Source organism: Carya illinoinensis, chromosome 6 (assembly GCF_018687715.1).
Source record: "Carya illinoinensis cultivar Pawnee chromosome 6, C.illinoinensisPawnee_v1, whole genome shotgun sequence".
NCBI lineage: Eukaryota > Viridiplantae > Streptophyta > Magnoliopsida > Fagales > Juglandaceae > Carya > Carya illinoinensis.
The window spans coordinates 19924734-19947500 of NC_056757.1; the positions used below are offsets into that span (position 1 = coordinate 19924734).

At 35.2% G+C, this 22767-nt stretch overlaps 1 protein-coding gene across 1 annotated transcript; it reads left to right on the top strand.

Moving 5' to 3' along the window:
• The first annotated feature begins 5347 nt into the window (after window positions 1–5347).
• LOC122313722 (nucleolin 1-like) lies at window positions 5348–12358 on the top strand. Its single transcript, XM_043128910.1, has 19 exons — window positions 5348–5549; window positions 5652–5700; window positions 6255–6439; window positions 6556–6681; window positions 6821–6961; window positions 7999–8118; window positions 8197–8286; window positions 8383–8508; window positions 8580–8669; window positions 8766–8891; window positions 8979–9089; window positions 9543–9617; window positions 9702–9790; window positions 9860–9977; window positions 10699–10787; window positions 10901–10988; window positions 11081–11172; window positions 11554–11864; window positions 12021–12358. The coding sequence occupies exons 1-19, from the start codon at window positions 5517–5519 to the stop codon at window positions 12050–12052; spliced, it is 2091 nt and encodes a 696-aa protein (XP_042984844.1). The 5' UTR covers window positions 5348–5516; the 3' UTR covers window positions 12053–12358.
• Window positions 12359–22767: the final 10409 nt, after the last annotated feature.

The window sequence follows — 22767 nt, forward strand, 5'->3', positions numbered from 1 at the left end:
GCTTTATACCAATAAACATGAAAAAAAAGTTGATAAGTATTGGGGAGGGATGGATAAAATTAATTTGATAATATTTGTTGTGGCTTTTATTTTATCCAAGACCCAAGTTGTTCTTTTACAATCTTTGGTTCAGCAAATATATATGAATACGTAACATTTGTTTCTATAATGTGATGGGCAATGCTCCTTGTTTTTATCAATATTCATTCAATCATTCCAATTTTTGTTTTTCAATAATTTCATGAAAATGACTCATATCTTGTAAATTAAACTCTTAGTTTGGAGTAATGACAACGTAAGTGATCTTCTAGTATCTGCTCCAATAATGTAGTGACATCTAGTTCTTGCTTTACAAATATGACTTGATTGCTATTGTCTTGACTATTCTTTGAGTTCTCCTATGTTTGGAAAGTACTTAATTTAAGAAGTAGATCAGGGGCAAAAATAGGTGGGAATATTTCACATCACCAGAGAAGTTGCTAACGCTCAGTAGTACTGCATGAGGTAAATAATGTTGGTAGATGTGGTGCTTTTTTCTAGTTTTCCTAATAGACTTCAACTAAATATTCAGCAACCAAATAAAGTGGAGATTCGGCATCAACATTCAGCATTACTCCAGACACAACATTCAGCATCAACAGTAGTAGTGGATGAAATCAAAATTAATCAAAATCCCATCCCAAATTTTCAGTAGAAAACATAAACTAAAAATGAAAAAAAAAGATCAAAAAGAGCACAACGGAAGTCAACTACATCGTTAATACATCATTACTCCTGACCCAAACAAAAAAAGATCAAAATGAGCACAAAATGATATTCACATTCACAAATGAGAGAGAGAGAGAGAGAGAGAGAGAGAGAGGAACATATTATACGTGAAGGAGAACTGACTGATCGAAGGAGGAAATCGAAATGAAGTTTGAGTCTAAGTGATTCTAGAGTTAACGGACGACAACGACTTTGTCACCGGCGGCGACAGATCTAGCGTTGACTCGCTGATCAAGAGTTAGAGTTTTGGGAGGGGGTAGAGAGGACTAGAGTGGATTTTGGAAGGTTGAAGACTCTGAACTGTGAAGATTGAAGGAGCTGGTTGAATTCTTATGTTAATGACGTCATTTTGTGCATCTATTTTTTATTTTTATTTTTTTTGAAGTTAAACCAGTTATGGGTATCGGGTTATATAACTGGATCCGTAATAGGATCCGAGCGGGTAAGAGTATTTCTTATGTGTAATTCGAGCAGATAATTGCCCGGATTCACTTGGATTTGAAACCGGACTGAAAAAATATTTGGTCCGATTTAACATCCCTAATATTATGTGTTTAAATGATATTTCAGAATGAAATTATGAGAAATTTTTAGAATTTTCATTAGCATCCAAACATATTTAAGAGTACAAATTTTACTTTAGCAACCTTGTAATTGGGTGAAGAACATTCCACAACTTTTATGCCGAATAAAGACTAGGATAAGGAAAATTTGGCAAAATTTTACAATTTTGTTTGAAAATATCAAAATTAGCAAGAGTGGCTGGGGAAACACTCGTAATCAGGAAGTGTGAGCAAGGGTCTAATAGCTTGAATAGATAATGTACGTAATAATATACTTAAAACTCTTTTGCAATTATTTTATAATATATTTTTAAATAATCAATGAAATCATAGTACTCTATTAAAAATAAATTTTAATATTATAAAACTACATTTCATTCTATGTAGTGTTATAAACTAGTTATAAAATAATTGTAAGGTTATTATTTTTATAATATTCAGACGCTTTGACGGTTGTTTTACATGAAACATGGAGCCATAATTTGATTGCATTTGAAATTGAGATTTGTGGAAGTATATTGTATATTGAATAATCCTACTTATTTTAATTTTTCTTATAATAAATATGTGATATATGGATGATAAGTAGAATAACTCAATTAGTTTAATAAGAATAAAATAAAATAAAAAATAATATTAAAATATGTAAAGTGTGTACTGGTGTGGGATGACGAGTAACATCTCTCTTGTTGGTCTTGTATATTTTATCTTTTGCATTTTTTATTTGTTGTCGTTGTAAGTTTATTATTTTCTGTTTTTTAGTTTGAAATTGTACTGGCAATTACTTAATTCTAAATGAGAAATAAATAACAAATAATTAAACTCAAAAGACAATTTTTTTTTTTTTTTTGTACTTATCTTTTATTACGTTAACTTTAAATGAAAAATAATTCATGTCTAAAAACCACATTTTTAGTCCAAACTCGATTAAGCAATTGACTTGAGTACAAATTGAGTTTCGACTCATTTATTTTCTACATTTGAATTTTGAATTGAGCTCAAGCACAGTACGAAATTTGAAGTCCACAACCAATAAAAAAATTACGCGTCATGAAATTAAAATCAAATAATTTTGAAATGTTTTTAGAATTTTTTAAAAAGCTCAAAATTTAGACTTACACCTTGTTTGGATAGTGAAAGTATTTTATCTAATCCCATTATTACAATTTTTTCAAATTTTAACACAAAATATAATAAACAATTCAATTTTTTAAATATAAAAAATAATATTATAATAATATTTTATTCAACTTTTAACTTTTATCTCATCTTAACTCACTATTCAAACGGCACTTACATTGGTCTCGATAGAATTTTTATTTTTATAAGAGTGATGGATATGTGTACATATTTGTTTTCCTAACTTTTTGTGATTATGGTAAAACAAAATTCTTTTTATCTCTATACTTCATACTGATATGTAATTTTTTATTTTTATATTTTTATTTAAATATTTTTATTTATTATTTTTATATTTTTATTTAAATACATATATCTTCTATATATAAAAAGTGCCTATGAAACGGAATTTTTTGTTTTAACGGAAGTTATTATTTTTAACGAAAATTCTTAACGTCGTTATATTTAATTCACATTGGACTTTTCATTCGATTAATTATGCACGGTACTCAAAGAGGGAGAGACAGAGAAATGATGAGCGGAAGAGAGTGTGAGAACAAGAGTGGAAGAGATAGAGGCTTACGGTGTAATGGTGATCGACCAGGGCAATGTCTCCCAGTTGGGCTACATGGTGCACGGGCAGCAAGTGGTTAGGGAGTTTGAGGAGGAGTCGTGTTTAACTGAAGAAACCATGCTCTGTTTTTATTGTATAGAAACGGGCTTGCCCTGTGGGTTGGAAGAATAAGTCAAAGGCATCAATATCATCGTCAAAAACGCTGGGATTGCCTCCCTCATATCGTTCCAATCTATCTCCACAACCGATTTCATCATTAACACCCCCACCAGTATCAACGGCAGTCCCACCTCCCACGCTGGTATTGACGCCAATAACGGTGTTATGAAAAATGCCAACAGGCATCCTCTCGAGTCTCCCTCGCCCCTATTATAATTGCAGCAAACGGGACAATTAGTTTACTCCCGAAAGGTACCGTCTCAGGGGGAATTTACTACCTCCGAGACACCATGGAGAGCCCAACGTTTTGACTCAGAATTGTCGGGTTCGTAATTATTGCATATTACCTGGTGAAAGACGTTAAAGGTGCAATGATTTATGGAATAGTATTCTTAACGGGGGTGTCGTGGTTCAGGAATACGAAGGTAACGACATTTCCGAATGCAGAGGCAGGGGCTGCGGCGTATGAGTATTTCAAGAAGGTAGTGGATGTGCATGCGATGAAAAACAGGGCGGGGGCATTGAGCTTTAGTAGTATCGGAAAAGGTTCCTTTTGGCAAGCTCTGGTCACATTCTTGTACGTGGACATACTGGATACGATGGGTATGTTGTACTCGATGGCCCGATTCGCCTGCTTCATGGATGAAAACGACAATTTTGAGGGGCAGTATTTTGCTTTCATGTCAGACGCCACGTCAATTGTGGTGGGGTCGTTGCTTGGGATGGGTTTTGGGATGAGTTTGGCAAGTTTGGTTCGTAACCTAACTGCTGAAATTGCCAAGAAGATTAAACCTTCGATAAAAATGGCAGCCAAGGCGTTGCGGTAGGAGACACTTCCCGACCTGTGAAGCCACACAACTGTGTAAGCGAAATAAGCATTGGTAAGCATACCGGGAGCCAAAGCCAGAGGAAGATTAGCAAAGACACCCATCATGACGCACCCGATAAGAGAAGAAGCCACGGTGGCTACCATCAAGTCCTTGTGTATTCCCTCAAGGCAGGCCTCGTAACCCAGGTTGATAGGGACGAACTTGCAGGACTCGTCCGGCTGGATGACCTGGAGGTTGGGCCCGGAGCAGTTGCTAACAGATTGATTTCTATGTCCATTAAAGACAATAATTATGGATCCCTTTAATGACCTTGACAATTCTTATTTAAAAGTTTTCTTTTAATACTTTTCTTTTAAGCTTAAAGATTTTTATTTTTTCTACTTTGCGCTAATTACTATTTTTATTTTATAAATGATATATATAATCTCAATAGTAATGTTATTATTTGTTTAATTCACAAAAATGTTATTCATCATTTTATATCATATATTTTATATATTTTAATATTATTTCTTTTTATTTTATTTTATTTTTATTAAACTATTAAGTTATTCTACTTATTATCTATACATTACATATTTATTATAAAAAAATAAATAAGTAAAAATTATCATTGATTAATTTACTATTCAAAATTTATTTTATAGAAGTATTGACCATATGTTAAAAGCATTGTGAAGAAATTATCAAAAAATTTTTAGAGGATTCAAGTTTAAATAGATCCACAGAAATTGAAGGAGAAAAAATATAGATATTTTAATATTTTCTCTATTGAAGTAATACAAAATGAGGAAAATGCTGGATCGTCATTCTAAAATTAAAATTATCTCAAATAGCTTTCATAAATCTATAGGATCATATTATAGATTCTATTAATGTTCTTCTTTTATAATATATCACAACCTGTAATTATTTATTAATTATATAAACATTATATCGTTAGTTATTTAATTAACAAAAAACATTACGTTTTATTAATAAAAAATTAGTTCTTAACAAAAAAAATTAAATACAAACTAAGCAAACGTGCAATACACGTTGCCTTCACTAATATTAATATATAAATACATATTTCAATAAAATAATAAAAATAATAAAAATAATAAATCACATATTAATATATATTCTGAAAATAATAAATAACATCGATCGCAAAAGGGTGTCGTTGGCTGGACAGTCTTCTTATCTCTTTTGAGTTTTTGCTAATTTAGGTCTCTAGGCAAAAAATTATCCTAACCCCACGATGAACATGAAAGTGGACGGTGCGGATGGAAGCGCCGCGACTCGAAAAACTAGTGTACACACGCGTTCATGCTAAAACCCTAACCCGGCCTCCTCAAACAACCGCGAACCGAATTCCCCGACCTATATAAATGTATTTTCTTCACTATAACTCCACCTTTCACCACAACTAGGGTTTTGCAAAAGCCCTCTTGGTTTCTTCTCTCCTCTCCGTCGCATTCTCTTTCAACATCTAGCTTTCTCTTCCTTTTCATCCCTAAAATGGGCAAGTCAAGCAAGAAATCGATCCCCAAAGTACGCTTCTCTTCCTTTGTTTTTCGTTTTCTGTAGTCTGTACGTTAGTTTGTTTTGCTCGTATTAGTTTATCTGTAATTGGATTCGACTTTCTTTTTGTAGGTCGACGCAGCTCCTGCTATAGTCCCACCGTCTAAGTCTGGCAAAAAAGGTACAGTTGTTTTGTAGTGATGATTTTTTTTTTCCCTGCATTCTTGTTTGTGTATGGTGGAATTTTATTGTTATTCGCTTACTTATATATAAAAAAAAGTTATGTTATGCGCTTCGATTTTCTTAATCTTTTCTGGGATATTATTTTAAGAAAGCTTATGTGTTTTCAGTTATTGTATTGGGGGCTGTAAAACTTAACGGGCTTTTATAACTTCTATGGAACTGTGCTGCGTTTTTCAATGAAATTTATTACTTGTCTAAAAAAATTGACGCTTTTATTATTTTCTTTCGATCCTAGTCGATCGAATCTCTCTTAAACTCAGCTTACCGAGAAAACATAAATTTTCTTATGTATAGTAACGCTTTAGTCTAATACTAATGGTTTGACGCAGAACTGTATGCTAATTATGTTTTGCTTTGTGGAGTTTGTATGGTAGAAACGTGATCTACCTTATGTTTTGGTGATGCATTTCGTGTATCTTTTTTATTTAAAGATTTTGTCCTTTTTTATTTTGAATGAGATTTTGATGTTCTGGGCTTTTGATGTTATTGAAGGCAACAAGAGGGAAGCTGTAGATGCGTTGGAGAAGCAACTCAGTGCTAAGAGGCAGAAAAGAAATGCTGCTGTAGAGCAGACTGTTCAGAAGCTGAAGAGTGAAGCGAAGACGCAAAAGAAGAAAAAGAAAGAGGAAACAAGTAGTTCTGATGATTCTTCTTCATCGGACTCTGAAAAGGAGGAGGTTAACTATATACATATTTAGTTTCACAGTTTTGGATGTTTCTAATTTTTCGCTGAATCAAGTTCCTTCGCTGAATCAGTAGAAACTAATTTTCTGGTCATCTTTTGTCTCTGAAGCCTGCCCCAAAAAAACTGGCCGTTGCTGCTAAAAATGGTACTGGTGTTGCCCCTGCTAAGAAAGGCAAGGAGGCTAGCAGTTCGGATTCTTCGGATTCAGATTCTTCGGATTCTGATGATGATAAAGTGAGTACACGAATTACTGCCAAGGGCACTGAATATTTTCACTCGTGGATTTTGCACCTTCTGATCATTCTTGTTGTTTATAATATGGTCTTAAATATCTGGATGCATTTTCCAACAGTTTGAATTTTCTCCTTTTTAGGGTCCAAAGGCTAAGGTAACTGCCTTATCAAAAAAGTTGCCTGCAGCTGCTGCCAAGAATGGTCCATTATCTGTTCCGAAGAAGAAAGATGACTCAGGTGATAGTTCAGATTCAGATGAGACAGAGTCAGAAGAGGAAGAGGTATGGGGTGGAAACTAATATGATTTTACCATTTTTTTCTTTGATGTGACAATATTACTCCTCAAGCAAGACCATGTTTCTTTTTTATTTTTTTTATTTAAAAAAAAATCTGAATGAATCTTGTGCTTGGAGGTTTTTTGGACAGTCGACCATAATTTTTTCTGAAACCATGTAAATTATTAAAAAATTGAGTTTTGTATCACTGGAGTACTGGAAATGTTGAACATATCAGCTATGAAGGAAAAATCTTTTATGTTGGACAAGGAGCATGGAAGGACGTTTCTGAGCGCAATTGGCATTGTTAGACCAATGGCTCTTAGATATTGACATGTAGTTCATTGTTTTTGTAGTGAATTTAGGTCGAGTGGCACTATAGCCACCGATGGAATGTCCCGATAATTGAATTTCTCTTTTTTGTTATTCTCTTCTTTTTGTTAATGTATTTTTTAATCATTATAAACATTAAAAAAAAGCATTTTTCTTTTAGGTCAGTCGGCTGTAATTCTAATGGACTCTTACTGGGTTTTTGGTAGTAAAACAACATGACTGACCTTACTTATGGATGGGAAAATTTTGCTAAGAAAAAAAATTGAAGGGCTTGTATATTAATTTTGTATATTTTGGCACATGGATACCTATGATATATATGCTTGGTGTGGATTTGATCAATTTATGGTCTGTCTTGCTGGCACAAAATTGCATAACATATGATAGCCTCAAGGACCAAATTTTGTAGGGAGTAGTTCACCCTTTTCTAAGTATTGTTGATGTATTAATCTTGGGCCTTGACAGAAGATTGTAGTTGATTGTTACTTGATTTATGGGAGTAAAATATGACATGACTGACCTTACACGTGGATGTGAAAACATGATAAATATAAGAACAAGAAAAAAAGAAGATATTTGACTTGCTTGTAGTGTTTGAGAGTTTGAGATATCACGACTATATGTGTGTGCAAATGTTATGTGTAGGTTTGGTCAATCCTTTGTTTGCTCATGTAGTTTTTGTGATTTTCACTGTAATTTTTTTGCTGCAGCCCAAGATTCCTTCGGTTGTTGGAAAACCAAGTGCAAAAGCCACTACAGAGGAAAGTGATAGTTCGGAGGAGGATGACAGTGATACCGAAAATGATAGCAAGCCCTCAGAAAAGCAAACGGTAAAGAGGGTGAGAATTTACAAGCGTTTGAAGATCCATTTTTGAGATCTCACCCACTTTTGTGCTTTGTGACCACAGGTAAAAAAGGTTCTTGACAAAGATGGTAGTGACGATGATAGTTCTGAGGAATCTGATGAGGAGCCTCAAGAGAAAAAGAAGAAAGTTCAGGTACATATTTTCTGGCTTGCATAATTTTGTTTACATTTTCTTCATTGTTTTTCATTTCAGAGTTGTGATAATTTGACCATATTTATTTTGCTGCAGCCCAAAGCTCCATCAATTGGTGGAAAACCAAGTGCTAAGACTGCTCAAGACGGAAGTGATAGTGATAGTTCAGATGATGAGGACAGTGAAACTGAAGATGATATCAAGCCCGCTGGTAAACAAATGGTAAGGAGGTAGAAGTTCCTAGTTCTTGCAGAGATATTGTGATTTGACCCACCTCTTTGTTTTGACCACAGGTAAAAAAGGTTCTTAACAAAGACGATAGTGAGGATGATAGTTCTGAGGAATCCGATGAGGAGCCTCAAAAGAAAAATATTAAAGTCCCGGTGCATATTCTGACTTGCATAAATTTTTTTCATGATCTCCTTTTTTTTTTCAATTCCAGTGTATGTGATAATCCCACTGCATGTTTTTGGCTGCAGCCCCAGGTTTCTTCGATTGGTGGAAAACCAAGTGCAAAAAAGTCTCAAGATGAAAGTGATACTGACAGTTCAGAGGATGAGGACAGTGATACTGAAGATGATCACAAGCCCTCGGGGAAACAAACGGTAAGGAGCATTGGCTTATCAAATGTCCATTACCTTTACATTGGCTGAGTATTGTATTATTCACATTCCTTATTTGTATTCCTGCAGCCTGCTAAAGACACAAAGAAAGGTAGCACTCTAGAGGAGGAATCTGAGGAAGATACAGAAGAGTCTGATGAAGAAAACGAGGAAGAACCCTCTAAGACTCCAAACAAAAATGTAAAGTTATCCATCCTTCAGTTATGTTCTGTTATATATTTCTTTGGTTGAAGGTCTCCACTAAAGTTGAATCTGTTTTTTCTTTTTTTAAATTGAGTTGAATCCAGTTTCTCAGAAATCAGCTTCAGTGTTTTTGGGCTGTTATCTTGCCTGCAGTTACCAAATTGAAGCTGCACTCCATGAATCTTGTCAAATTTTTCATCATTTAGTACATTGCACTGAATGTCTAGGGATATTGTGATTTATATTGTTACATTCAATTGGTTAGGAGCATCCTCATTCAATTATGCAAATCAAATGGCTAAGGAGTACCATGCAACTATAAGACATGTTTTTTAGGGCTTACTTTATCAATGCTTAAGCTGTTTGGCACTACTTTATTAAAATACCTAGAATATGAAAATATAGATTTCGTAATAATGAATGTTCAAGCTCTTTAACTTCTGTGAACAGGGCGCCGATGTTGAAATGGTTGATGCTGTTTCACCAAAGACTAAGCAGAATGATTCGAAATCTGGAAAGAAAACTGTAATTAACAATTGTGCCCTTTTTGCTTTGGGATTGCAGTATCAATTTCCTTTTATTTTATGGTGACCCTGGGATTTTTTGCAGCCACAAACCCCCACAACTCCTCTAGGTCAGACTACATCTAAGACCCTGTTTGTTGGCAACCTATCATTCAATGTTGAGCGAGCAGATGTGTATGTTCCTTTTACTGGAAATGTGATTGATTATTAGGTGTTTTGCTTCTGACTGATAAGGTAATGCAGTGAAAACTTCTTCAAAGATGCTGGCGAAGTTGTTGACATTCGCTTTTCTTCTGATGCCGATGGGAGGTTCAAGGGCTTTGGGCATGTTGAATTTGCCAGTGCAGAAGCAGCACAGAAGGTAAGCTTTGGGTCTCGTGTCCCTTTTTATTTTTGATAAGTAGCTTTTGGTCATATTGTCTAGGTTACATTAAAGTTGGTACTTGAAGGTTTATTGGGAAAAAAAAAATCTAGTTGCAAGCACAACTGTCCAATAGTATGTGCACCAATCTAATATGATTGATCAAAAAGTAGATTTTATTGAAAACAATGTTAATTTAAAATTTGAATATGAATGAATACGCAGATTAGTACGCGACTTTTCATGTACATAGCAAAACTCCTAGGAAAATACGTAATGATTTGGTATTTGAACTTGTGACCTTGACTTTTGGTCTTGAAGCCTAAAAACTGACTCCTGCTGTGGCTAACATAAAGATCAACTTGTACAAAATTCTCCATAACCTCATCATAGAAAGCAAAAATAAATGATGCAACTAGTCCTCTAATTAAAGCATTGTAATTGTGTTATTGTAGTCAATTTTTATGGATATTGCCCACGGTAAGTGAGCTGAGAAATGGGCAAATGACCATCTTAAAAGCAATCCAACTCATTTTTGCTTTTTTAAAGGAAGTATGAAGCCAACAACCATACACGTGTCCTCAGTACTGTTGGGGAATAAAGTGACAGTCCTCTCTTTTCTGCTTGGCTTGTTTGATATAATTTAGCTGGTGATTTGTCTATGTGGTATTTTTGCATGTACGTGTTTATCACTGTAATTACCATTATATTTTCATCACAGGCTATGGAATTGAATGGTGAGGATTTGCTTGGTCGTGCCATAAGACTTGATTTTGCTCGTGAAAGGGGAGCCTATACCCCAAATGACGGGTATATCTGGTTTTCTACACCTTTACTTATCAAAAAAATAAAAAAAAATATGGTTTTCTACACCATCAAATGCTCTAATTCAGTTATTTAACAAATTCATTTTGCTATTTTAGCAAAGAGAGTGGCAATTCATTCCAAAAGGGAGGAAAGACCAATACAGCATATGTGCGAGGTTTTGATAAATCTCTTGGGGTGGATGAGGTATTTTTGCCTGGCACATCGACTGTACTTAAAATTAATCTGATGGGCATTTTGAACTAAGTTCATTAATCTTGCAACATTACACTATACAGATTAGGGGTGAACTGGAAAATCACTTTGGCTCTTGTGGAGAGATTACGAGGTTGTCTGTTCCAAAAGATTATGATACTGGTGATATTAAGGGGTTTGTACTTTTACCCTTATTATTCTTTCGTGCTTTTGTTTTGCCTTCTTCCACTACAAATTGCTTGCGCATGTTGAGGAATAAGCTATTTGGGTGTTATAATACCCACCCCCCTTGACTGTGGACAGTGATGCTATTAAAAAAAAAAGCCGTGCTACAGCTGTAGTATTAAAATTTTCATAAAAGACTTTTCAATATTGCCTGAAAAACTATTGTTCTTAACAGAGCTCTAATAATTTGAATGGTTGTTAACTTGTTATTCATTTGGTATTTTTAGAAAACTTGAGACTGGATTTTTTTTGTGATACTTACTGGATCGTGTTGCTTGGAACTGCCTGCTGAAATGTCTTCTTGTCTGTGGTCTAATGAAACCAATTGCAGGTTTGCTTACATAGACTTCAACAATGGTGATGGTTTGAGCAATGCTTTAGAACTAAATGGATCTGACCTGGGAGGTTATTCCTTGACGGTGGAGGAGGCAAAACCACGTGATGGTGCAGGTGGTGGTAGAGGTGGTGGAGGGAGGAGTGGCGGTGGCTGGAGTGGTGGTAGAGATAGTGGTGGTCGTTTTGGTGGTGGAAGACGTGGAGGTGCTCGAGGGGGTGGGGGCCGTTTTGGTGGTGGGGGCCGTTTTGGTAGTGGTGGGAGAGGCCGTGGAACGCCGTATAATAAGCCAGGCTTGGCTGGAACTGGTAAATGTTTATTGCTTCTCTTTTGCCTGAGTTTTCTCTCATCACATTACGTGATCGAGCCATTCATGATAAAACCCCTGATAAATGTTTATGTTTTAGCTAATTCCATTTTGAGCTGTAGCCTTATTTAAACCCTTCGCGTTTTGTATTGTGCAGGAAAGAAGACAAAGTTTAATGATGACGAGTGAAGACGGTCTGGTCTTTTTCTTTAGTCCGATTTTGTTAAATGGAAAGCGATTTGTTTACTAGTTTTGGTAATTTTATATAAAAGATTAGGTGTATGGTTCTGACTACCAAGAAGTTGATTATAGATCTTTAGAACGTTGTAATGCATCAAGTCGTGCATTTGGTGGTTACCTGGACGACTCCGCATCTATTTTTTTGGAGTGTTTGATATTTTCTATTTATTGCTATGACTTATAAAAAAGGGTCAAATTCATTACCTGGACTCACTATCTGTTGAATATAAGCCTAGTGATTACATTCCTTTTAAAGGGTTGTTGCCCAGGCCAGGCTATAGATTTATATTTGATGATGATGCTACTGCTGCTGCGTATGTGTGTGTGTATATATATATATTATACAGGATTATGCTATTAATAGTTTTATCACATGAAGTTGTGTTTCTTTGTAATTGTAGCACGTCTATAATAGAAATAAGTACAAATTTGAAAATTTTGTTCCTGTTATTATTTTTAGAGTAAGGTTAGAAGAGTGCTGTTAGATGAGTGCTTTTTTAATTTTTCTTATTTGTCTTGTTCATATTTTTTTCACATTTTTAAAAAACATAAAAATATATCTATATATTAATACACTTTCTTTAATCACTAAGTAAGAAATAAAGAGGTAAAATAGAGGGATATGATAGCATTCTTTAAGGTTTAATATGGTTGTATGTTGTATACTTTTTTAAAAAAGGAGAGATTTATTATTAAAAAATTAATTTTTTAATTTTTAATGCTTAATTTTTTATATTTTATATTTATATTTATGTACTCTTTGAAAAAAGAGTGCTCTTTTAAAAAATAGTGCGGTGTTTAACCAATTTATAATTGGAATTATTCTCTCGTTTTTATTAGTTTTAGGGTTTAGGTGCGTCAGTTTAAGATTTCCATTTTCGGAATTCTGCCGACATTTGGAAAATGCAATATTGTCCGCGCATGGGCTCGATGTCACGTGTGTGGTCATTAGATGGATGACACATAAGCGCCACATACTTGTACCGAATGGCGATGATTTTGTGCCCTATCTAAAGATCATTTGGGTATGCTCGGATGCCACCATGTGTAGTTGGGGGGTGATTGGAAAGCAATAGATAAGACAATTTTTTCAATCTAAAGAGAAAAATGAAAAAGTAAAATCACAAATTAATGCGACGTTTGGAAGGATAAATTTAGTGTTGTATATATGTAACATACCGTCCTACCAAAGCTTGTAAAGTTAAACAAACTATATGTTATTAACTTTAAAACATACATTCATTGCGTTAGGTATAAAATACTTCATAAACAATAAAATTCTTACTAAAATTTTTATTAAAATAAAGAGTCACGCTACTTGAAGGGATATTTGATACTAAGGAGTCCATCAAAAGCCCAATAGCCAAGTATGAATCCAATGATGAGTATTATGGATATATTAAAGATGATAGGAAACACCTCCAACTTATTAGAAATGGGACTACTCCAATTAATACAGAGAACATTCAAGATATATTCAAGAGATTGATTATCTTCATTGCTTCACGCTGCTATATATAATATCCAAAGGTAACACATTGACAATCCATTCATACAGTTACTCGAGATTATTTCTCTAATTTAGGCATCGAAATTTCACTAGGCACCCAGTGTTGCCTTCTTATTTCTTTGTAGGTATCCGTGTAGTTTATGGTGTGAAACATGTCCTTAACACCAACATATAATCACTTTTGTATACTTCATTAATGTGATTGGCTAAATCAGTTATTTTATATTAAAAAAAAGTGATATAACCAATTATATTAGTGAAGTGTGCAAAGAGTACGTAAAATTGACTGTAAATAAAATTTTTCTAAAATAAATCTTTCAAAATAAACATATATATATATATATATATATATATTTCATAGCACTTATTTAAAAGAAAATAGTCTAACTTGTGCTTACGTATTGCAGAAACATAAATAATTTATATAGAGATAAAGTCAAAATTCTCTCTCAAAGCCTTAAGCTTCATTGTCAATGTCGCCTTTCATGGATAGCTTCGTTCTCACTTGCAGGATGTTCAAAACGGCTTTCTACATTTGGGTAGGGTTGGGCTCCGACTCCGACTGAGTAGGAATGCCCAACTTCGACCTCCAACTCTGACTTCGAATCAGAATGGATTTCGACTCCGATTGAAATTGTTGAATTCGGAGCCACAGAGAGAGATAAGTGGTCGGCTGCGTTTGTGATGCTGTTGAACAATGGCATCGTCGATGCTGCTAAAGCCACTGTGATGAATTCTGATGCATGGTATACATGTACTTCGGTGCATTTCTCCCTTTGCAAGATGGCTCTACAAAAGCAGAAAAGCAAATGGGAATGGGAAGAGACTCGGTATTGAAGATGAGCTCGGATAATGAGAGACCAAAAACTAATTAATATATATATATATATATATGTGTGTGTGTGTGTGTGTGTAGGCGCGTGCACTATTACCATTGTATCCAAATTAAAGCCATTGATGTAAATGAACAAGCGGTCGGGATTGGTACCTTCAAACTAACACTCATGGCCCTTGAACTAAAAAACAAACTCAAAAAAGTGAAAACTAACAGTGATTTGAAAAGTAAAAACTCAAAAAAGCTAACTTCATTACTTACGGGGCCTAGAATAAAAAAAGAAAAAAGAAAAAAAGGAAGAAACTCAAGAAAGCAAAAACTAACAATGATTTGAAAACTCAAAAAAGCAACTAACACTCACCCCTTGGGAAAAACAACTCAAAAAACTCAAAGGACGGTGACTTGAAAATTAAACCCAAAGCACGTAAACGTAAAAAACAAACAAAAAGATCAAGACAGAAGACAGGGAGAGATAGAAGATAGAGATAATATAGACTGACTGAGATAGGCAAAAAGTACACTAAAAATATAGAGTTCTTCTTTTTTGTTTGAAGAAGCAATAGTAAATTGTAGTAAAGTATTTTTGCTTAGTCGGAGTCAGAGTTCGGAAGTCAGAGCCAACATCAGCTCTAACTCCAACATAAATTTTTTGGAGGAACTCTGACTCCGATTTCTGATTTTTTTGATTCTATTGGAGTTGAAGTAGGAGCGGATGTCGGCTGGAGTCAGAACTGGCTCTGGTTTTGCCCACCCCTACATTTGGGTGGGAAAAACATTAAAAACGGTTAAAAATGAGTCAAACACTCAGTAAGAACCATATCATACAATAAACATAATATAAACATATGGTTTCAATTAACATTAACAATTTTTAGAAATATTACCTTTAAGCATGCATGAAGTATTTACATGACAGTATAGAGAAAATAAAACTTTCTTATTCTTGACCTCAATCATTAAACATTTGTTACCCTAACCTCATCTTTAGTGTTAGGTTAGCAACCCTTATGATCAATATATAGTTCTACCCATAGCTAGCGAAATAGAACCGAACCTTAAGAATAGGTCATCACTAGGTGTGCTGCCAGTGATGCAGTTCGACATTGTCATCCGTCCCAACCTCATGCTACCGTTCTCAACCTCATATGTCAAGTTCATTAACCTTATCAAACATGCAGTCATATCATTCATTTTTTTCTTTTATTTTCTTAAACCTTGCCTTACCTTTCATTCTTTTAAATATAGGTAGTCATACTATACAATATTTAGTCACATATAAGTCATGTAGTTCTAAATCATAAAACATATTTCATCATAATTAGGGTTCATGAAAAGGGGCTAGCGATAAAAGGCTCATACATACATATATACTTTTGAAACATTTACTACATATATGCACTCAGAAGAGAGACTTTATAGTTTACTATAAGGCAATGTGTAGAAGAACATGATCATAGTCACTTATCTCAATCCTTGGGCAATTTAAGCTAGTTGTGCATGTCTCCAAATCTTTAAATTGAACATATAATAGTTTACACAATAGTGTGAGCTTTCTTAATCGTTAAAATTATGCATGATATGCTCCATGTGTGATTCCTCGGGATATCTAAGTCCCTTGGTTGTCATTGTTCATTGCTTACCTTGCTCACTTATTATTGTGTTTACTTGGTACAATGCTCACCAATTGGTGGCTTGCTTAGTGCAGTACCAAGTAATACTTGCTCGATTTAGTGCTTATTGAGTATTACTTGCTTAGTTTTAGGGTTATGCGCATTGGTTTAACCTTAGTCCTAAGTGAACTCTCTCTCTCCTTTCGGTTTATACTAATATGCCATGATATACTTATGGTTTTAACGCATCTAGTGAATGAGGGAGTATTTACCTAAGGCAAACTGAGACACACAAGGAAAAAGGAGGCCAAGAGGGTTGGGTTTGTAACCCTAGTTCTGCGTGGCTTGAAAGTGGTTTTAGGAGATACTTCAACAAGCCTAGCTGGTTGGGATATAGTGGAAGTCGTTAATGGTCATGGTGTCGTGATGGTGGTGGTCGGTCGTGTGCTTGGTGTGTGTGAGAGGGCATGAGGGAAAACAAGGAGACTTAATAACGGTAGTGGGGTGGCGCACAGTGTGAGGAGGCTGGGTTCTGGTGGTCGAATGAGTGAGTTGTAAAGGGTACAAGGTTGTGGCGCAACTTGGGTAGCAAAGTGGGTATGCCGACTCCTAGGATTCTATAAATAGAGTTTTGAAGAGTGAAAGTCTAAAGGGAATGAAACTTCTATTGTTGTGATCCAGTGAAGTGTCCGAATAGGACTTGGAGTCTTGGTCAACTTACGGTTTTCAGTTGGGTTAGGAGATGTGATTGCCTTAGGAGTTGTGATTGGGTTACTTGTAGTTGGAATAGGACTAGGCTTGTGTATGCAAATAGAGATGTGATATAAGTAGGTTTTTGTCCTAAACTAGATGACTAACTCCCGTGGGCTCTCCATGGGCTTGGGCAAGCATAGCGCTTGAGTTTGCTTGCCTTCCCTTGGCCTTAGTGGCTCGGGGCCTAGTGAGTTTGTGTATGCAACTAGAGATGTGATATAAGTAGGTTTTTGTCCTAAACTGAATGGCTTACTTCGGTGGGCTCTCAATGGGCTTGGGCGAGTATAGCGCTTGAGCTTGAGCTTGAGCTTGCTTCTAATTTTAAAAAATGAAATTTGGGTGAGCACAAGCAGTTTCAACTTATATCTTGACTCGAACTTATGCCCTCCTTTGGCCTTAGTGGCTTGGGCCTAGTCAACTTTGCTCCCCTAACTTTCCTTAATTAGAAACTTGAAGGTTCGACATGTTACAAAATATTTATATTAGACAAATAATTTGGATTTGATTAGTATTAAGTTGGATTTTGATTAGTATTAAGTTGGATTTTGAATAATTAATATTGGAATGAGGGAAGTATAGGAAAAATCTCAAAATTGGATGAGGTGAGAAGCTAAGTTTTACACCCACCAATGAGAGGGAGACGTGTGCATTTTTTTTTTCTTTGCAAAAAGGGGAGGCGAGGGGGCAACCAGCGTAACATCCCTCCTTGGGAGTGACCATAGGAGCCCCTCCCCGTTGCGGAATGTTCGGTTTGAGCCATAATTACTATCCCAAGGGCAAACCTGGCACCACAGTACCTCCAAAGTATCCGGCTGGTCCAAAACTCAACTCATGCCCCAAAGGTCAGGCTTTACACTCACAAGTAATTTCAACTTATGTCCTGACTCGAACTCCTAATCTCGAATCGATGAAATACTAGCTTGTACCAACTGAGCTACTACCTTCGTGGTGTGTGCATTCTAATATCTTACTATAGATATAAATACAGATGATAAAACTCACTTGTACCTAGTTAGTTTTCCACTGGTCGCTAAAAAATGCTCTCTACCCTTCTCTCTCTCTCTCTCTCTCTCTCTCTCTCTCAAGCCTCAATACTGATGATCTCTTAAGCCCATCGCTTTCTGATCCAGTGCAAGATTAAGAAACTGTGGAGAAAGTTTGGCACATTCAACTTTAGTTCTGACTTTGAGTGGATAATTACATCTCCAGAAAATCAATAATAAAGAAGAGGATCCCAAGCCACACATCAGGCAAAACATCTTCAAAACCACAAATTAGATGCATCTACATAATGAATCGTACAGAGTTTTCAATCCATGTGGTAGTAATCAAGGTAAATAGGCGAAACCTTGGAACCATCATTTAGAAATAAAATTATAAGAAAATAGAGAAAAAATCAAAGTTGTGATCAAAACAAGCAATAACATCTAGGAGAGGTCCATATCTACATTATTTGGAGAATCCAAATGAGCCATTGAAGTTTTGCATACAAGAAAAAAACATTCAAAAGATAGAATACCAAAACATATTAATAAAACTTTTTTCTTTGATATAATCAATTCTTACATCCCATTTTTCCTGTTGCAAATAACAAGACGCACGCAGGTTATTGTTTCATCAGTGCCAACAATTAGAGAGTGATAGACTTGAGGCTTTGAGAGAGAGGGATGGGCTTGAGGAGAGAGAAAGCTTTGGGGCTTGAGAGAGAGAGAGAGACTAAGGAGGGAGAGACCGGTTTGACAAAGGGACCTGTAAGTTATAAGTGAGTTTATCAACTATATTTAAGTCTCATTAAGTATATTAGAATGTTGATGTGTCACCATCTCATAGAAAGGTGTAAAACTCAATATCTCACCTCATGCTCCTAGTATCCCCCTAGGAAGTATATTGTGAAACAATTTTGCTAGGTATAGTTGCTGGCTATAATAGTAGCGGAGTCGGTAGACTGCCCGTCAGCAACTATTTAAAAAAAAAAAAATTCAAAAAAGCAAGAGAAAACAGAGCTTGTGGTCTTCCCACATCTTGTTGGAGTGAAAACTCTTCACTGGTCTTCGTGCTCATAGATCAAGTTCCGCGGCGCCGTCTACTTCTCGAGCTCGTGGTCTTCGTGCTCACAAAAGTTTCATGATTTGGTTTTTTTTTCTCGATTTATACTTGGACACTGAGATCTTCAAGTGGATATGTGCGAGTATTTTCGTGGATCACTAACTCTGTGTGAGTCATCTTCAAGAGGCCGTAAGTAGCCACTGAGCTGGTCTTATTCTTCGTGTGGGTATTTTCTACTGGGTCATCTTCGTGTGGGTGATCTTAGTAGGGGGTCATCTTCGTGGTGAGGGGCGAATACTTACAATCGGATTTGTAAGTTTGATTAGAGTATCTCGTGATTAGGTATTAGTACAGAAGGCCTTTGCTTCCTTCTCAATTTGTTCTTTTAAGATCACAATTGGATTTGTGATTTTTGAAATAAAATTCCACAAAATCTTCTGCTGTCTTGTGGTCAAGAATGGTCAAGAAAAGAAGCAATCTTCCTGAAATCTTTCCCCAACGTGGCCAGCTTATCCATGAAAGTCTCTCTCTCTCTAGGCATTTAGGGATTGATCACAACTCGTTCTTTCTCAACAGCACAGGGATCTTCAACTAATCCATTATTATAGATAAATCTTGACAACGATTTTTCCTTTTTGTCTAAAATTAAAGTTGGCATCTTCAAAGCGTCCCTGCAAAGCTTGACTTGGGAGAGAAACACAGAGAGGAAGGAGGGAGAGTCAAAGATATGGGGAAATAGGGTTGCATAGATGAAACTGTACGTTTTTATTTTTCCACGTAAGATGTGTTTGCCCTGTGCTTGTACCAGGCAACTGAATATAGCTTTTTTCATTGTGAAAATAGAGTTTTGGGCTAGGAAGATATGAATATGCCATAGCCCACTTTGGAGATGGAAATGTGAACTTAAAGGTTTAAAAGTTATAACTAGGTTTGAAGAGGAACCTATGCACGTGGGCTTATGAGTTGGATTTATTCAATTAATATTAGGTATTTATTATTGTTTTAAAATGTAATTATAGAATAATTATATGGCGAGCTGACAATGCAAGAATTGGATTTACTTTTTATGTATGCATGCACTATGTACATAAAGTACTGCGGTTTTGAGAGATACATGCATGTATACTTGGATATATAGAAGCTGAAAAGGTAAAGAAAAATGCATGTATACGACTCTAGAAGTTCATCATGTGCCAAAATTGAGTGATGAAAATGCACAAGTTGAGTGTTACAAGCTTAAAATATAGTGTGAGTATATATATTTACATATATATATATGCCAAAATTCCCTGGCGAACTGTGCATACATTAGGGCTAATTTGATACATCTATTAATAATGCTATATACAGTCGCGGACTGCATAAACGCCGTGTAATAGTTTTTAAAAAAAGTGGAGTCTACTATTTAAAAAATAATTAATTTTTTTATGTAGACCTCTGTATTTAATCACTTTTTTCAAAGAGATTACACAACATCTGTGTATTTCAGAACTGCAAATATCATTTATCATTATAATATATAAAAACGGAGTCTAACAATTCTAATGTCGTGACTTCCAATCCATATAAATCAGAACAAACTTAAGTCTCAACCAAACAACGGTTCACAAAAAATGGTTCTTTCATGAAAGAACGAATGATGGTTAGTACACAAAATTTCGACCTGACTTTCAATACGATAAATCAGAAAAAAAAAGAAAAAAAAATGTACATTCAACTTTGAAAATACTGTGCATTGTAATTCTATACTATTTCATCAATTGTCTCAACCAAACAACAGTTTGAAAAAAAACATTATCGATCTTTCAGAACTGAATCTTGTTTTAGAAAAATCGCAAAAAATTAGTAGTTTCAACATAATTGTTTCCTTGAAAAAATCACAGAGAAAACATAAGAACCTGTGTCTCTCATTTGTCATTTGATTGTGTTGAAAATGAAACTAATATAAGCAAGCACTGCTTTGTCCCTCTCACCTCTCATACTCATTCTTTCTGGGTAATCACAATTTCATCATTTTGTTAATAACAATTTTAATCTGACTTGGATGCCAATCCATTAAAAAAAAGGAGGGAAAACACTATAAAGGCATCACATTGTTGAAGGCAAAATGGTTGTTTTTATTTGTCGATAACTAGACACTATTTAAGGTGGAGTTTAAATAGTGAGATGAGATTAGATAATTTTAGGTTAAAGTTGAATAAAATATTGTTACAATATTATTTTTTAATATTATTATTGTTTTGAAATTTGAAAAGTTGAATTATTTATTATATTTTGTGTAGAAATTTAAAAAGATGATGAGATGAGATTAAATACTTTCACTATCCAAACGAGTCTTAAGTCAATAAAAGAGTGGAAAATGTGAAAATATACCGTATTGTTTAAGCTAAAGCGGCAGTTTTTTATTTGAAAAATTGAAAGTTCAACAAGAAACAATTAAGGTTTATTTTAGGGGGGAAAAAAAAAACCAGTTTCTCCAATATCAATTTCGCTCTTGCATTTTCCCCCCTTCTTCTTCAAAACGACAGTTTTTCTTAAACATAACTCTATTTTTTCTCCTTCAAAACGGAGGACACATTACTACAACTTTTGTTGACGAGTTGGCATATCAGGAAATGAACAAATTACAAAAAAAGGAAGATAACTAGATTAAGTAAAGAAATTCTTTGGGTTGTTACCAATGGTCGCGTTATGATTTGAGAGTTAAAAGTTTAACAAAACTAGTATCCAATAGTCTTATGGCTTTTGGATCAATGGTTGGGTTTTTAATAGTTAGTATTAGAGCAGGGAGCACCTCACGGGTTCAAATCACAGAGGGGGCTATCTAGACACAACATTAAGTAATTGAATACTAATAGATGAGTGAAGTCGCTAAAAGAGAAAATGGCTATCACTGGATCAGTGTTGATAGAGCGGGATGTTGTGGACGTCGGATTTGGAAGAGTGGTGGAATGTTATGATCCCAAGGATTAAATGTTTAACCAACTTAGTATCTAACAGTCTTAATACTATTAGATCAATGTTTGAGTCTTAAGTAGGCCAAATTTCCTAACAGTAACATGCTATTTCCAGGCTCGGATAGTTTTTGTTCAAACATACATTATGCTTTTAAATTGATACAAACAAAAAGGAGAGAGTCGCTAACTCAAAAGAAAAGTAGGATAAGAACAATAGCTTTTTTTTTTTTTTTTTTCCAAATTAAATTAGAAGAGGAGTTAAATGGGCATATACTTGATGTGTTTAACTTGGCGTCACTTATTTCATTTTCTTTTTGTATATTTTGGGCATGTGATGGTTTAATATACAAGCTTTAGAGCGCAAAAATATAAGGTTGTGATGTGATGACTTGTAAAAATTTCATATTGCAGATTTTACAAATTCAGGCAGATTCAAACGCTCGACTGCAGCTCGACAGGGAGCTCGAGCGGGTTGTTGAAAAACAAAGATCACTCGAGCGGAGACATTGGCCGCTCGAGCGAAATCAGGCAGAGTCGAACGCTCGATGTGCGCTCGATAGGACGCTCGAGCGAAATCAGGCAGAGTCGAACGCTCGACGCGTGCTCGACGCCCCGCTCGAGCGAACATCGTATTTTGACAGATTTTAGGTTTTTCGCCATGAGACCATATAAAAGCAATTTTTTCACTCTAGAGCCGGGAGTTTTGACTGGAGAACACTTCTTGGGAGAGAAAAACATAGCTAGAGAGATTCAAATCATCTGTTTTTGGAGAGGGAATTCCAATTATTGCACGTACGTTGGAATCATACACGAGCACGAATGGGAGAAAAGCGTTGAATAGTTCCCTTGAGCTTTTGACGACGAGTTGCGGCTGCAAGGAGGATTTTTCAGTGTTTATTTTCTTCCCATCTTCTCAGAACAATTATAGTGAATTCGTTTATGTTGAATTCCAT